General features: G+C 40.7%; 1 protein-coding gene across 3 annotated transcripts in view; it reads right to left on the bottom strand.

Annotated features, from left to right (window-relative positions):
* Positions 1-713: 713 nt before the first annotated feature.
* The window catches only part of prdm2b (PR domain containing 2, with ZNF domain b), a 75,539-nt gene continuing 60,445 nt past the window's right edge, over positions 714-15,807 (bottom strand). For 2 of the 3 annotated variants that reach the window (XM_024270068.2, XM_036212020.1), the window contains 6 exons: positions 15,454-15,557; positions 13,981-14,133; positions 10,982-11,108; positions 7,247-7,351; positions 2,798-7,143; positions 714-1,013 (listed from right to left, as the gene is read on the bottom strand). In XM_024270068.2, the coding sequence (XP_024125836.1) occupies positions 996-1,013; positions 2,798-7,143; positions 7,247-7,351; positions 10,982-11,108; positions 13,981-14,133; positions 15,454-15,557 (4,853 nt within the window). In that variant the 3' untranslated portion in view covers positions 714-995. Of the gene's footprint in view, positions 1,014-2,797; positions 7,144-7,246; positions 7,352-10,586; positions 10,914-10,981; positions 11,109-13,980; positions 14,134-15,453; positions 15,558-15,807 lie in introns of those variants that run through there. The other variant, XM_024270069.2, reaches the window with a different exon arrangement.

The following is a 15,807-nucleotide window of genomic DNA, read 5'->3' as shown; positions in this document are numbered from 1 at the left end:
AATCCCGTCTGGTCATGCCAAATAAAAAAAAAAAACATAAAAAAGTAGTTAAAATGACTCAGTGATCGGGGCAAACCACCACTCTTCCTAATCACACCAATCCAGTTGAACGTTTTGGCAGTTTGTTTTAAAGTGCTGCAAGAACAAACGGCTGTAGGAAAACGTGTTTTCCCCTGAAAAACAGGCGGGTTTCACTGTGTGTAAAGGTAAATTCCAGCATGACTTTACAGTATGAAATACCTGCTAACATCTGATTAAACATGAGATTTAAGCCCCGGGAACATGTCAGACTGACCCTCCAAAGGAAAAAATAAGAATAAAAATAAAAATTGGCCGTTTAGCTCTTTTTCCATCAAACAAAAACCCAAAAAGATATTTTTACAATGACTATAAAAACTTTTCATCCAAACATACATACTTTTTCAATCTTTTATTAATTGAAATATTTTGCCCAAAGGGAGAAAGATGTGGGCGGAGTCTAGACGGTCCTTTATTTTTATTTTTTTTAGCACATGCATTTAAAGTCAAGAAAATCTAAACAACCAAAAAAAGAGGAACATAGGATGAAGAAGAAGAATTAACAAATTGACTTCACACTAACTGATACATGATTGCCATTTGCAATACATCAGCTTTCTATAATTACAGAGCCCTAATCTTACTGTTTTCTGTCAAGTAATGACATGTATATATTAATTCATTGTCATCTACAGTTCTCTTTTCCTTTTTTTTTTTTTTTTTTTTTTTGCAAGTCTGGCAGAAGTTGAGGCTCAGTTTAGGTTCATAAGATAGAAAGAAGGAGTCCAGGAGTCCAGCAAAGGCAGTTCAGATAGGCAGACTTATTTGGGTTGGGAGAAGCTTTTAAAAAAAACAAAAAACAAAAAAACAACAAAATCACTACAAAAGGTCATCCTCAGTGCTTTGGTGAGTCCAGAGGTTTTGTCTGGTAGGTGAACACTGTACTCCAGGAATAGCTCAACACTGTCACCATGGCTTTACTTCATCAACACGTCCTGCAACACAACACAGCAGTTAGCAACACGGCGCTTCACTGATGGGACGACAATTTGAGTCGACTAACTCACAATGGCAGTTTGACATTCAGAGGCATTTACACAAACACACTCGTGTTATGCTTCCAGGTTCAGGTTTCAGTCAAACGTGTCCTGCTGTGCCCCATCTTAAACTGTGGATGGATAATTATCTGGAGGTTTTTTGGGATATTAGGAAGCGGTGAGTTTCTTCTTCTCTATTTGGAGCCTGTTCTTCAGCTTCTATAGAGATGTGATTGTCCCCACATTCAGACAAGTAAGTACCTCTGAAATGCCCCTCACCTTTTCAGATTACGGTTTTCTGCACTATAAGCCTTAAATTGTTTCAATAAATGACAGTTCGGAGTGGCTTTTATACTGTATAATGTAATTTTGAGAGATAAACGGCGCTCTAATTTTTTGGTTGGATATTATAGTGAATATGCTAATGTGGCTAATAAGTAACAGTGTCTGTTTTTTTAGCTTTTACAAACAAAGTTGGGAGTTAGCATACTCACACTTTTAACGTGTCAAAAATAAGGGTGTGCCAAAATATCGATATTGCAATATATCGCAATATTAAGTTCTGGGTTGATTCTCGATGGGTTCTCACCAAGTATCGATCTTTTATTTTTGTTTGAAGAGGCTGCAAAACGTTTTCGTCATCTTTTGGTGAGAGGTTCCCTTGGAGGTATAAAGCTCAATCTGAGCCAATATTATTAGTGTTCTTGGGACAACTTCAAACTATGATAGAGACAATACAGCCATTTTCTGACCGTAATTATCCAAGTTCTCAGAGTCAGTCAATGCAACGGGACTGAAGTTACCACCATCATCCATTTTGATTGGTTCTTCGTGTTAGCCCCGCCCTAATGTGCCACAATGGGGCCAAAAGATTTAAAACAGAAATTTTCTGATTTAAAAAAACAGAAATAAAAAGATTTGAAATTTAAATTTTGAGTTTTGAAACCTAAAAAGCAGAATAGCAAAAAGTTTTGGACATTTTACTTTTTTTTGGCCAAACACCAATATTTTTTTCCAAATGTTTTATTTGGGTTTCAAATAATGTTGGCTCCCACTTAGCTCCTAGATAGGGGATGCGCAATCGGGAGACTGGCTGAGATGATTTTTTTAACCAAATATTGAGGTATCGCGATATCATCGATATCATGAGCCATGTATCAAGTATCGCATCGTATCGTGAGGTACCCAGTGATTTCAAGCCCTAGGAAAAAAAATACACACACATCGCACATCTGACGCATTCTTGAAAATGCGTTTAGCCCATGATGTTCACACTGAACAAGAAGGGACTTCTTCCTCTTCCTTTTTATTTGTACTTTTACTAGTGCATATCTGCCACCTGCTGTTGAAGTGGTGCAAATCTTGAGATTTGGACATGAAACAGAAACCGTTGTGGTCATTATTAGCGTCCTTACAATGGCGGATATGGGTCCCCATCAGGAATAATGGATTAAGTTGATTAATTCTAAAATAATATTCCTGACTGTTTTAATGTTAAAAAGTCATGGTTTTAAAGTTAAAATTTAGTTTTAGTGTTTAATAAATGTTTATTCTTTTTGGCCCACAACCTAAGGTGTGTTTTGGATTTTAGCCTACTGTGCAATTGAGTTTGAAACGCCTGTTGTAAACAGTTAATAAAGTCTAGTTAGAGGTTTATACAAATAAACACCTCGTAGTAAAGTAAAAAAATGGCCCATATGAAACTGTGCCAACACACGGAGCACCAGCAGAGCCTCTTCTACCTGAGAGTCTTTTGGCTCCTGTAGCGATGTCTCCTCACTCTTCACCTCTGCTGGCGGAAGAGCCATCTGTGAACTCCTGGTGACTGGACCTCCCATTCGCTCCCTCATCCGTAAGGAAAACCTCTCCTCCTTCTTGAGCTGTTGCGTAGTCTCTGCTAATTTCTTGGCTCCTGGCTCTTTCCCCACTGCCGGCCGTGGCGTTCTGACGGCCGGCCGTGGCGCCCCGTCAGCGGGAGCGTCTAGGGCTGGAATGGTGGGAGGTAGTGTTTTAGTTAAACTTTTCTTGTTCCTCTTGTTAAGAGACACCGGCACCGGGGACAAAGCCGTCCTCTTTAGTCGGCCCGCCCCAGCCGTGGCTTTCCTTTTGCTCCCCTGAAAGGATTCGGTGTTGGCTACGCCGGCGCTGCGGGTCCTGGCTTTGACCACAGGCTTGGTTTCGACCTCCGCTTGAGCCTCGGAGTCTGGAGGCTTTTTCTTGCTGGTGTTTTTATCCGGCGCAGAAATGACCTCCTTTTTCACCTCCGCCAGACCCTTCCTGCCTTTTTTAGCAGCAGCAGGAGCAGCAGCAGCAGCAGCAGGCTTCATGGGACAGCTGACCGCCATGTGCTTGGTAAGACTTGCAGTGTAGGTGAACTCTCGGCTGCAGTGGGGGCACACGCTGGAGGCGAGCTCCGCCTCCGTTTTGACGATGCTCTTCTTTGCGGCTGTGGCGGCGGCGGTTTTATTCTTCTGGGAGATGGCTTTCTGCACCAGCTGGTTTCTCTTCTTACTGAGAGCGTTCATTTTCGTCTTGACCGCGTCCTGATTAAAGTTAAGTCTCTTTGGCTGACCCATCCTGCGAAATGCCCCCTGCCCCACCACCACAGCGGGGGGCGCCACTCCATTCGGACTCTTTACTATCTCCTTGAGGGGAATGGGATTTTTCTTGGGAGTGTAGCGCTTCTTGTCGCTGGCGTTGGCGCAGGCGAGGATGTGCTTGTGCAGTTCGGGCATGTTGTCGAAGCTGCAGCCGCATTTGGTGCAGCGGATGGCGGTGCTGAAGGTCTGCGGTATGTTGTGAGTAGTGAAGTTTGTAGCGGAGGCCACCGAACCGGCATGGGAGCGGCTGTGATAGGGAAAAGGCGGCGGCTTATAGCTGGGGTAGTGTTGGTTAATGCCGAGGCGAACGTCCGGACCTTTCGGCTTCCCTCCTTCAGACGCCATTATCTTTATTGTAGTGTACAGCTCCTCGTTGGGGTCCTCGCCGTGATCTCCGTTTACGTCCGGCTCTTGCTGCGGTAAATCCGAGTCGGTTTGCGGGGCATCTTCCGTCGTCTCTTGCGCCGGCGTGGGAGGACTGCTCTCCTCTTTGGCTCTGGATGGGTCAGTGTAATTGTGAGGGCGGAGTTTCCCGCTCTCCACGGTGGTGTGCGAGCACGCCTCGTTCGGATGCAGGTCCTGCTGGTGCTGCTGGAGGTTACAGAGGAAGGCGAACTCTTTGGAACAGGCGGAGCAAACGAAGATCTGGCCCACGCCGTGTAGCGTGGTGCGGTGAGTGAGCAGCGCGGGAGCGTCCTCGAACAGCTGCACGCAGAATTCACACTTAAAGGGCCAGTCGGCGGCGTGCTCCGTGATGTGAGCGCTCAGCTCTTTGATGGAATTAAACGGCTCCTCGCAGACGTTGCACACGAAACTTTTGCAGTACACGGAGTTGATTTCCTCTGCCTCTGAGGGTTTAGCGGGGTGAGGCGGTGGAGCTGGATCTACACCTTCGTTCTTAACAGGAGAGTCGTCTTCACAGGGCTCCTCTTTTACCTTGATCAGACAGAGCGACTGAGGATCGGAGGATAACGGAGACTCCTGTGCTACAGGAGGAGTTGGAGGAGCCGAGTCTGATTTCAAAGACGCCTCTGTGTCTGCAGCGCTGCCGTTTAGCTTAGTAAGAGGAGGATCCTTCTCTGGAGAGGACAGATCCTCAGCTGTAGACCCAGGAGAAGGATGAGGCGGGGCTTCCAGCGAACTGCTTAAAGAGTCTATTAAATCAGAGATTCGGTTCTCATCTTCCTCCTTATCTTTGTGATTTAGGAAATTCTCCGACTGGAGTTTTTGTTCATCGACTCGTGGAGATATTTTCGGGGAGAGGACAGGTAGAGGTCTGTGTGCAGGTGAGTCAGACGGCTGGGACAGCGGCGAGCTCGGCATCGCCGGTGGAGACGGGATGGTGGGTAGAACAGGAGGAGGCGGCGTCGGAGATGTAGCGCTGCTGGCGCCCGGAGACGATGGGTTGATGGTAACGGGGGTTAAAGACGGCGGAGATGGGTGGGCGGAGTCCGATGTAACGTTTGGAGAAGAAGAACTGATCCGACTCAGGCCTGCCAGAGCGAAGGGGCCCTCCTCCGCGGGCAGAGTCAGACTGGCGTACTCGTTCATTAACACCTTTTCCAACATGCTGGTGTTGGGCTTCCTCTTCTTTGTCACCGACTGAGGTGTCGCGTTTCCCTTTATTTCAGGTTCAGCAACACTCTTACAATGTAAACTTAAATCCAGAGCTGAATCTCCGAGCACCTTGTTTACACTATCAGTTTGCCTGCTGACAGAATTGGACAGATCTAAGGGCTGCTGGTTGCAGGAGTTCCCTCCGCTGCCTGAGGAAGACTGTGTCACATTTCCAGAGGGGCTCAGTGCGTCTTCGTCTTTATCCTGGAGTTCCTCGGGCGGGGGCACGCTGTGACTTTCTAACTTTGGCACCTTGAGGGGTGTGTGTGCGCTCAGTGCATCCCCTTTGCAGCTTTCGGTTTTACCAGCAGGACTGAGTTGTGGAGATGACGGAGGAGACGTGGTTCTCCGTTTAAATTTCCCTGAAGCCCCCTGCAGAGGAGAGACCGCCAGCGGCGAGGTCAGCCTGTGGCTGTCGGTGATGAGGGCGATGGTGGATTTTTGGAAGTCTTGCGTCTGAAGCAGCTGTTTTAGTTTAGGTGAAAGGTAAACGGTTTTCTCTCGTTGAAAAGCTGCTGAATCTGTGCTTTGCTGGAATATTCCCCCCACTAGCAACTTAGAGGAAGAGGTTGTAGATGAGGAGGATGGCGTCGTTTCCGTCTCCACTTTCAGTCCAGTAACCAGAGGAGGTGTGGATGTTCTTCTTTTCGCTGCGGGCTGACCACTGCTGGAGATCTGTTTTGCAGAACTCGTTCTGGCCTCCACCTTCAGCGCTTGACTGAACTGGTTTGGGCTGATAATGACCGTATCCAAGCCTAACAGAGCAGCGGAGCGCGAGTCCACCTCTATCACCTCGCAGTTGCTCACTGCACCCGTGGAGACGATTTTACCGTCGATGTAGAAGCTCAGATTCTCTGATATGTTTTTGGAGATGTCGACGGCGTAGTCGTCCCTGTCCGCCTCGTCCTCCGTATCTGCGCTGGGCACGTAGACGGGAGGAGGGCTGGTGCTGGGAGACTCGCCGGGCCGCGGCTGCATGGACGCCTCTTGAAAGAGCATGCCTTTCCTGCGAACCCCTTTGGGTAACAAGTGGCGCTCGTGGATCCGGCGTTGGTGCCTGCGCATGTTGGTGTGCGTGCCAAAGGCTTTATTACAATACTTGCATGGATGCAGCTCTTTTGACTCGCCGTTTTCCTCTAAGGTCAAAGGTCGTTCGATGCTGGGTCCCAACTCCTTTCTCTGTATCTCAGGGTTCTGCACGTTTCCCCCCGAAAACCCGATAGCGATATAGTGGGTAGCCGGGCTTGTGCAGTCAGGACTGGAGTCGGTTTGAACGACAGGACTGATTAAGCTGGAAGGAGCTCCGCCCAGAGAACCCGGCCTTTTCTTAGAGCCGCCTTCGTGCCTTCTCTCGTGCCGCCGTCGGCCCACTTGTGAACCAAAGGATTTATTGCAGTATTGGCACTTGAAGACTTGCTGGTAACTGATGCCGTGAATGTGCGCGTGACGCTCGAGGCCCTGCCTGGTAGAGAAGCGGCGCTCGCAGTGAAGACAGGGGTACGACTCTCCGTGCGCGTCGCTCTCAAGCTCGCCGTCGGGCTCGAAATCCGGATCGTTTCCAGCAACCGAGGAGCTTTTCAACTTCACCTGGGAAACGGCGAGGCTTTCTCCATCACACGCTGGTGATGTGCCGGACTGTTTGCTTTCAGCTGCATTTAACTGTTGAGAAGTTTGGTGCGCCGCTTCATGGCTGTCGTCACCATCTTCCTCCTCCTCGTCTTCATCCTCCTCCTCCTCATCTTCTTCCTCCCAGGTTCCAGGCTCTGTTAGTGCTTCAGATGCATTCAGCACACCTATACTGTTAGTGCTCTCCAGAGGGTGAACTTCTGTCCCCTGAGAGGTGTCTGATGTCCTCTCATCCTCCTTCACACCTGTAAATGAGAGTCACAGTTAACCTCTGGAATCTTGCTGTTTATGTCTTTTTACCAACAGTGAAACGTAGAACCGAACACACAAGAACGTTCAAAGGCTTACCTTCTCCTCCCTCCCACATCTCCTCAACAATGGGTTCGGTTCCACTTGTTTTTTTTAATCCACCTGAACCAGCTTGTCTGGCTTTTTCCAGAAGTTTTCTTCTGGCTGCAAACACACAATCACAAAACACTGTTAGGCAAATGTTTACAACAGTTAAAAAACAACAACACTAACAAAGAATCCATCCTAGCCCATTCCTCACAGAAAACAATCAAAAGATGCTTCAAATTCTACTTTTTCAACTTGCAAAAAAATAAAGACAACTTTACTTTTAGGCACAAACTATAGAATAAGGAACTAACGTGTGGGATAAAATACATTTAAATACTTAAATGTATCATTTATTAATTTACTACTTGTTGAATTAGCCAAATACAAGCGTCTCTCACTATATCACCGTCTCGTGGATTTTCTTCAGTGCAATTTTGCATGTTTTTTTAAGAGCAAACTGTTCTCTGCGTCCTGATTGGCTGTTGATCTTGTCAATCAATCTCCTCCATGCTATGTCACATGTACAGAATGAGTTCAACTCTCTAAAACTGCACAAATCATTCGATCAGATACTCGCCTCCTAGATGTGGGTCATTTGGAGTATAACTTAAGTTCTGTTTATTTTTTTTTAAATATAACTGCTCAGTGAAATGGAAATGATGTATTAGTTGTTTTCCGAAATGGTCGTGTATCGCAAGTCATATTATCATTGCAATATTGATCATTAATATTGCGCATCACACGCTTTTCTAACATTGTGGTACTTTTAAAAGGGATAAAAACTTCAAATAAAATTTGAACAAAGAGCTAAATATAGAGAACAAATTGACATAACTTNNNTTGAAATAAAAGTTGTAGTTTGATGTGTATTTTAATCCACTGTCTTTTAAACAAATGCATCATGGGAGTTTCCTGACCGTAAGAGCAGACGTGCTGCTTTTGCCAAATCAAATTGACTTTAGGTATTTTTATAAGACCGGCTGAATAGTTTCTGCCACCTTTTAACATGAACCTGAAACGACACGAGCTTTCCATAACTGTTCTATACAGTGACTTCCACCATGAACAGCTGAAACAGGTTTTCTATGACTGGATGACAAAGAGTTTATGACTTCCTCGGGATGCAGGAAAAAAGTGAAGTCACGTGTTTAGTAACTAAGCTACAGAATGACAGGTAGAGCAAAACTGTACTATCATGATCTGAAACTGCTATCTACTGGAGTGGCCCTGCATTCATGTCTAATGCATGTGAAAAAACTAAACCTGACAACAGACTCAAAAAATGACATGATTTTTCACATGCACGCCGTTTTCTGGAATCAGGTCAGCCTTCCTGTTCCTCTTTGACCCTTGAGCGCGTAACAAGGTCACTTGATCTGGCCTCGAACCCCAATTCATCCCAGAGAAGCACATGCTGCAGGTCAGTCATCTGAGCAGCACACTTAAAGGGAGCTAGCTGGAGCCATAACAGCAAGACAGTCCCTTTTCTAATTATTTATCTATTTTTATTACTGTATTTGTTTTTTGATCGTCTAAACAGAAGCATGGATAGATTACTTTAAACGAATCTCATTTATAACAGTTTTCGTATTAAGTTTCCATTATTCACATTTATAAAAACAAATCAGAGCAGAAAAACTATTTGCAACCCACCCTCTTAAACTCACAAGACATCTTAACGACATTCCTTTATTGCCTCTTTTTATTGTCTTTTACGGCTCTTGATTGAAACCTTTAAACGATTCTCCTGCTTTTCTAATGTTTAGTTCCTATTCTTAGAGCTTAACATGAGCTGAACGACACAGAAGCAAAAATGATCTTTAATTGCGAAAACTTTTATGACAACTTAAGTCATGATCTTTAATTGCTTCCTTATTTCCTTAAGGTTTCAGAAAAAAACTAAGAATGAAATTCTTTCTATGGTGCATGTAATGCTAATTATCTATATGAAATCTTACATTTTATGCATTACAATGACTTGTTTGTCCAGCTATGTTTTCTAGGCTTAAGTTATAGTTAACACGGTTCCAGACTCTTAATGACATCTGTGTGACAAGCCTGATGCACTTTGAAATGTTTCATTTGATCTTCTTTAACTTCAGTTTTCATCTTTATTATTGTCTTTTGTGAGAGTTCAAACTGAAAAACTTTATTTATACTAACTTATTACATCATCTCTGGCTCACGTGATAAATTATTTGATAGTACAGCTATTATATAGACAGATAAACTCAATTATCCAAATAAACAACTGAATTTTCATATATTTTAAACAATTTTAGAGTATTTTTGAGCCTCTTTTAGCTTAAGTTTTGATGTTATAGCGGCTAATAACAACTGTATTACATCACTACATAACTAAAACTAACTGAAAAACTTTATTTATACCAACTTATTACATAATTTCTGGCTTACACGAGACATTTTGATAGTACAGCTATTATATAGACATATAAATTTGATTAACCAATTTAAAGAATGAATTATCACATTTGTTGAACAATTTTAGATCATTTTTTAGCCTCTTTTAGCTTTTGTTTTGATGTTATAGCAGCAAATAACAACTATCACATCCCAACATAACTCTATAGCTAACTAAAAAACTGTATTTATAACAACTTTAATATCATTTCTGGCTTACATAATAAATTATTTGAAAATACAACTATTATACAGACAAAATAGTTCAATCAAGGAGATAATCAACTGAACTGTCACATATGTTGAACAATTTAGATTATTTTTTAGCCTCTTTTACCTTTTGTTTTGATGTTATAGCTGCTAATAACAACTGTATTACATCAATACTTAACTACAGCTTACTGAAAAACTTTATTTATAACAACTTATTACATCATTTCTGGCTCAAATAGTAAATTATTTGATAGTACAGCTATTATATAAACAGATGAATTCGATCAAACAATTAAAAAACTGAATTTTCACATTTATTGAACAACTTTAGATTATTTTGAGTCTCTTTTAGCTTTTGTTTTGATGTTATGTCAGCTAATAACAACCGTATTACACCACTACACAACTCTATAGCTAACTATTTTATGGTATCTTCCTGTAATACAAACTTATCCGATCATTTTTTAATAATTTAATCTAACTAGTTGGCCATCTGCTCCTCCACCCCTGAACGTCCGTGCGCCTTTAGCCGTTTAGCCTGATGCTAGCATCTCCTACCCAGACTGACAACTCCATGAACTTGTTATTACGGAACAAAATGACACAAAACTTCGTTCGTGACACAAAATAGTGCCATATTTAATCATTTAAAGTCCATAGTTAGTGCTCCACTGAGGCTGCTGTGAGGAAACGAAACGCTTGCTAGTTAGCTAACCTGCTAGGCCAACATCAAGTAAAGAAGCTCGCCGATGGATGAACTCAAGGAAGGTCACATCCTCAACAACGTAGGATCCAGATGAGGAAAGGATACTTTTAAAAATGGCTCTGATAGTCGTCGAAGGTTTCAAGCATCTACTTCAGCCCAACCCGGGGGCTCTTTGTTGGCTATTCACGGCTAAACCCGGTAGCAGCGACGAGTTTGGGTCGGGAATGAAAGTAAAGAAAAAGCGCCACACATTAGCTTTCACTAGCCTTCCTCCAATTGTAGCCAGCTAGCTCTCCACTTCAATTTTCGCCTGAGCTGCGGTGAAAACAGCGGGGTGGGAGCCGCGCGAGGGCAGCGGGACAGCCGGAGCTCGCGCGCAGAGATGGTTTGGAGCGAGGCCTCACCTTGCTTCGCCCTGTGCGAGTTTTTCCTGTTCAGACAGTTGGCTCTTTCTTCCTCCAGAGCAGCTGTTATCTCAGGGTTGTCTTCCACCGTGTACCACACCAGCAGCTCCTCTCCCGGCCCGATAGGCTGCAACAATGAGAGATGAGGTGGAGCACCAATCACAGCCGCGCTTGCTGGGAGGCAAAGGGAAGATTTGGGCCACTGTGCATCTGATCTGTCTGAGATGATCATTTCACAACGTTTCTGCTCATGCTAAGACTCTCTGTGATGGCCAGAGGCGGCCACACTATCTAAAAACTGTGCTCTAGATACAGTAGTAGTACTTCAAATTCAGAGTACTGAAACTTGTGGAATCTGGCAAAGAAAACTTAACTGTATACTTCCAGATATAAGAAATGATTTATAAGAAACAACTTCATGTGGTTTGAGCAAAAACAAGATGTTAAGCAATTACTTTTTACATTTACGACAAGAAATTTATTTTCAAACATGTTGGTTGGTACAGAAACCCCAGATTTAAAGACCCACTCTCATAAAAATTTGTTTTTTGGTGTTTTTGACATGTTCTTGTGGCATTTTTCTGATGATGGAGGACACTTAAAAAGAAAAAAAAGTATTTGAGTGTTTTTAATTCAAATTGTAATGAAACAGGAGCGGACAAAAAAAATGCATTTTGAAAAAGATTGTCTTCAACTTCCTTCTTCGCTCTATTCTGGTGTAGACGAATAGATCCATGTACGTCTTTGTGTTCCTCATCTGAGCTGGTATGTATAGCTCCAATATTTTTGTGGCACCACTATTTAGGTTGGGGGTATGAGGGGCTGTAAGCTAGTGGGAGAGTGTAAACAAAGGGATGATGGGAAGTGTTGGCAGGGTTACACCACTCCATGGATATCTGATGAACTACTGCCGCTCTGCAGAAGCTATGTCCTAAAAATTACATTCTTTACTTTTACATTTTAAATAAAACCAGCATAATCATAATTAAAAGACCACTTCCGTTTGATCAAAAGATTATTGGAGTAGACTCTTTAATCTGAGACCTAACCCCAATATTTTTTTTACTCCACTGTACATCACGGATGTGTTACACAAAATTACAAATAACAAGTTTGTAAGATTATAAATCACAACTGACATGTTCAAGTTTGTTACAAAAGTGCATTTATTGTATTATTCATATCACACTTCTGCTCCTATTCACCATGATTTGAATAAATAAATAAATAAATAATCAGAAATGCTATTCTAAGCCTAATTTTCTTTATTTATGTTCTCCATCATGAGAAAATGCTATAAGAACATGTTAAGAACACCAAAAACACAATTTTCATCAGAGTGGGTCTTTAAATAAGAAGTATTGTGCAATAGAATCAATATTTTATTTGTATTTATCATTTCACTTCTAATATAGCTAAGAAAAAAAGATAAGAGATCTCACACACACAATCTAAAAATGTATCTTTCACCATTTGATATAAATATAAGAACCACGGGTGTAACGATTAATCAAATTCTATTCCTATGATCAAACAAAATCAAATCAGTGGAAATGAACAACCTACACCATTAAATAAAACATTTCAAAACTACATAATCAAATTGATCTTGGAAAATATTATTTGGATTGAGGTACGGTAGGTTTATTATACTATAATAATTATATAATATATATAATGAACTTTAAGAAACTAGAATGTGAATGGATTTGAGATTCATTCTGGTTTATTTGTTTGTTTGTTCACATAATTAATTTACACTTTTGCAAGAGATAAAAGGAATCTGGTTGCAATTTTAGCTAAAGATGTCCTGGATTTATTTTATTTCAGGGAACCATGTCGAATTGGATCGTTCAAAATGAACATAAATTGAAAGTAAATTTGAATCAGCAATCACAAATATCAGATCAAAGTAAAAATGAATTGTTACAGCCCTAATAAGAACAAAAAACTATAATTTTTTTGTAAGTACCAAAGCTTTTTGTTCATCCAGATTCTAAGTACGGATCATCCCATTTGCATTTCTTAAGCATATAAAAGTTTATTTTAATTCTAAACTAGTTTGAGCTGAATTAGTTCCAGCTTCCAGTTTCAAAAACTGTCAAACAAAACACTTTCAAAAAGATGAATGGACAAAACGTGTCAGCCATTTATTAGCTACAGTTGGCTATAACACTTTAAATAAAAAAAATTAAAAAAAACATTTAGTTAAATTTGTTATAATTGACATTCTCTAGTTTTTTAGTCGAGTTTAAATTGTCATTTTCTATAATGAGAATTTAAAATAATAAAGGAAAATAAATTTAGTTTAACATATTAGCTTCAGATGCACAAACCTCCTATAAATTAAATTTGTTTTCTTCAACTTCATTCAACAAAAACGAATTTCAATCTGTATACTTTTTCCCAAATAGATGCTCTAGAATCAAGAATAAGACTTTTTATTACAAAAAACAAACAAAAAAAAGATATATTCCTACAATGTTATTCTGCTGTGTGGAACAGAAGAAAGAGGATCACATGATGCAATTAACAAAAGTAATAATGAATTCAACATAAACAAATCCAATTTTTTTTAAGTTCTCAATCAGTAACTAAACTTCAATTGACATCCTTTATTTTATTTGTAAAAATATTTATGTCGAGAATTTTATATTGTAGAATTATTCATTTTTATATACATTTTAAATGGTTATTAAATAATTTAGTAGCTTCAAAAATAAAGAACAATAACTGGACTGTTTGGTTACTAAAACAAACAAAGAGTTAAAAAGTGAATCAATTTTAATCATGAAAATGTTTTTTTTTTCTTTTTTTAAATGTGTCTGAAACTAGCTTTAAACTTGAGGAAACCAGCATAGTCTGCATATTCATAAAAGTTTCTTAATTAACTTACAATGTATTAATTTTGCATAATGAAATCCAAGATTGCACTCATATATTAAACAAATATGTCCACCTTTTCAAATAAACCATCCTGACCTGTGCGTGTCACTGACCTTTAGAACTTTGTAGTAAATGGCTCTGTTGATCTCTAGTGGAAACAGGTTCTGCTCTTTACTGGAGCGAGCCCAGTTCACGTACCGTAGCCAGTTCCCCTTCATGGGATCTGTGGCATCGATGCACATCCATCCTCGAGACGGGAAATAAACCTGCAGCACAAAAGATGTCGAAATCAATTCCTAAAATAAACATTTGTATGCATCAAGTGAGTCATCTCCCCCTTTTAATTTATTTTTCTGTCCTGCAACAATGTTAGGTTGGGGGTTGTGAGGATTTGTAAGCTAGCAGGAGAGCGTGGAAACCATTGACTGTATGAAAGAACTGGACTGAGTGACCCCTCCCCCTTGCGTTCCAAACAGGACGTCTTCCCATCCGATAGACTTCTGTTGAGGAATAAACAGGTATTACTCAGTCAATCATTCTTACACTAATACACTTTTCTTAACATGTTCTTGCTAAAACAAATTTTTTTTAAGATTTTTATTTTTTTATTTATCACATGTTAACTAAGTTATAAACTGACCAATCAGATGCCTCAGTAAAAGCATGTGGTGCCTCAAACATTTGATTGACAGATTCTCCCGAGCAGCTTTTATAGAAAGGGGTGTGGACTGTGAAGAAGCTCTCTCATGATCGGTGACAGTAGTTGCCATAGAAACGTTGACCCTGACCGATTTCGGGCAAATCACTGTCGTCTGGCTCCAACATGGCGACGTCGGTATCGTGGAAGAAAGGTGACTAAACTGGCTTCATTTCGCTAGAGTCCGAAGTAAACCGTTTTCTACGGATGACATCACACTCGCTCTGTCCAGTTCTCTCTTATACAGGTGGAAACGGATGGGTGACAGGAAATGGGGGCGGGATTGCTCTGTACCAAAAGTCACGCCCACAATTGAGACAAATTTCTGAAGAACTACTGCCGCTCTGCAGAAACTATGTCCTAGAAAAAGACAGTTTTTTAATAATTTGGGCTAAGATAGACATAATGATAATTCACAGACCACTGAGAACACTTTTAGAATAGATCAAATGATAATCGGAGTGGGACTTTAAGCAGATTTAGAAATATAGTTCTTCTCAACAGAATCCTTTAAAACATCCTCAATGTAGCAGTTAGTCTTCATCAAGAATGTGTTAGAGCTTTTTTCTTGTGCAGGATTTGCTTCTTTGCAGAAAATATTAATATCTTAGAGCCTGAGGCGTTGATAGGACTCGAATATTAAAAAGTTCTGCTCCTCACACATGTCAACGTCTGAATGGAGATTTAAGTCAAAGAGAAGATTTAAAAAAGACCCTCACTGTCAAACTCATAATTAGACTGTCAATTTCTTCATCATTCATTGTAAAATCTTTCTGAAATCAAACATTTTTGATTTGCTTTCTGCACTTTGACATATATAAAAGCAGATTTAAATGTCCATTGCAGTAACTTAAGGTAGAAAAGGGATTTTATTTAGTAGCTAACACACCTCCCACATGTAAACATTGCTGGTGACCTGGGACCTCTTTTTCTTCTCTCCAACAAAAGGGCCAAAGCGTTTCCCCTTAGGAATAACTTGTGTGGCCCAGACACCTAAAAACAAACAAACAAAAAAGTTAAAAGTGTAAAGATAAGAAAAAATATAGATCTTTGCATCTTTTATATCTAATTTTAAGCCTGTTTTTAAAACCTTCATCTTTTTCAACATTCCGGTAAAGAAAATATGCTCCTTTAGAGCATCTCTGCTCCTTCTTCTAGTTTTACTCCGTTTATTTATTTATTTATTAATTTATTTATTTATTTTTAAGAAGAGTTTGGCCAAATCTGAATTCTTCCCCTCCCC

Source organism: Oryzias melastigma, linkage group LG5 (assembly GCF_002922805.2).
Source record: "Oryzias melastigma strain HK-1 linkage group LG5, ASM292280v2, whole genome shotgun sequence".
Lineage (NCBI taxonomy): Eukaryota > Metazoa > Chordata > Actinopteri > Beloniformes > Adrianichthyidae > Oryzias > Oryzias melastigma.
Note: the sequence above shows the minus strand (reverse complement) of the source record. Positions and strands in the feature narration are given on the sequence as shown.